We start from the raw sequence: 1,481 nt of genomic DNA on the forward strand, positions 1-1,481 counted from the left end.
TTTTGAACTAATTATATATATATATCTTTTTTTTCAGAGGAGTATTCTACAATGCAAACTAAAAATGCATTTAGGTTTAACTTGAATAAATTGTACAATACTATATGTAAAATACCAAACACAGATGAAGTTACATTATTATTATATATGTTGCTACATAGAAACTCAAGTGTAAAACAAGATATTATGAGAAGACCAGACATACAACTATTGGTGAATATAAAATTATTGATTCATTAATAAAATAACTTTAAAATGTTGAAGTATTATACATATAGGAATATATAGGAATCTAATCAATATTGTTTTATAGGTAACACCAATACTTCAAATTCTGTATCATGCTCCAAACAATACATCACATCATATTTATATGTCTCTTATTATTCTTTTAATTTTAAGTGAAGACGAAACATTTAACAAAAGGATACATGAAATAGTAAGTTCTTCTATCAATTAATTCAGTTTTACTTTATTTAAAAAAATTTCACTCGTAACAACTATTAATTCTTAGATGCTTAAAGGCGTAAATTGGTATACAGAAAGGTCAATAAGTGAAATATCATTAGGAGGTCTTTTAATTCTTGTTGTTATAAGAACCATACAATATAATATGTTTAAAATGAGGGTAAGAATCGCATTAAACGTAAATGTAAACAATATCAAAGTGATGTAATAAGAAATGATAAAATATTTCTTATGTTCTATAGGATAAATATCTTCATACAAATTGTTTAGCAGCTCTAGCAAATATGTCAGCACAGTTCACATCTTTACATCCTTATGTTAGTCAAAGGTTACTAAGTTTGTTCGAAACTCTTGCAAAAAAACATGCTAGACTAGAAACGAAAATACGCACACAATCTTCTGTTTCTTCTGACAGTACAACTGTTACAGTTAATGGAACAACAACAAATACAGATTTAGTAAGATTTTGCAGTAATGCATAGTAAATCGTGTATATTAAATAATTAAGTATATAATTTATTTTATTTTCAGATTCAAGATTTAACAATACTTGAAGAAGTTTTGCGAATGGTATTAGAAATTATAAACAGTTGTTTAACTCACAGACTTGCGCATAACCCAAATTTAATATACACCCTTTTATATAAAAAAGATATTTTTCAACCATTTAGAACACATTCAGCATTTCAAGATATTGTGCAAAATATAGATTCTGTAAGTGTTAATGTAAGATCTTTTACCTATTTTATTCTGAAGCTATGTGATAATGAATAAAATTTATTCAGGTCATAAATTTCTTTTCTTATAAATTGGAGCAAAAGGATCAATCACAACTTGGTGTCAGTCAAGTTTTAACTACAATTCAGCAAGGTACTAGCGAATGGCCACATGACCGTTTAAGGGTATGTTTAATATATAGTTTACACTTTAAAATATGCACACACACACACACAATTTTTAAGAATAAATAATACGACAGCAATTCTATTCATATATTTTAATATTACCTGTTT

At 26.2% G+C, this 1,481-nt stretch overlaps 1 protein-coding gene across 1 annotated transcript in view; it reads left to right on the forward strand.

Moving 5' to 3' along the window:
* Window positions 1–1,481, forward strand: part of LOC108576235 (dymeclin) — a 3,645-nt gene that overhangs the window by 1,890 nt on the left and 274 nt on the right. The window contains exons 5-10 of the mRNA XM_017939193.1: window positions 38–213; window positions 314–439; window positions 515–628; window positions 711–926; window positions 1,000–1,182; window positions 1,254–1,369. Coding sequence (XP_017794682.1) covers window positions 38–213; window positions 314–439; window positions 515–628; window positions 711–926; window positions 1,000–1,182; window positions 1,254–1,369 — 931 coding nt within the window. The remainder of the gene's footprint in view (window positions 1–37; window positions 214–313; window positions 440–514; window positions 629–710; window positions 927–999; window positions 1,183–1,253; window positions 1,370–1,481) is intronic.

The sequence above is a fragment of the Habropoda laboriosa genome, unplaced genomic scaffold (assembly GCF_001263275.1).
Source record: "Habropoda laboriosa isolate 0110345459 unplaced genomic scaffold, ASM126327v1 scaffold212, whole genome shotgun sequence".
Lineage (NCBI taxonomy): Eukaryota > Metazoa > Arthropoda > Insecta > Hymenoptera > Apidae > Habropoda > Habropoda laboriosa.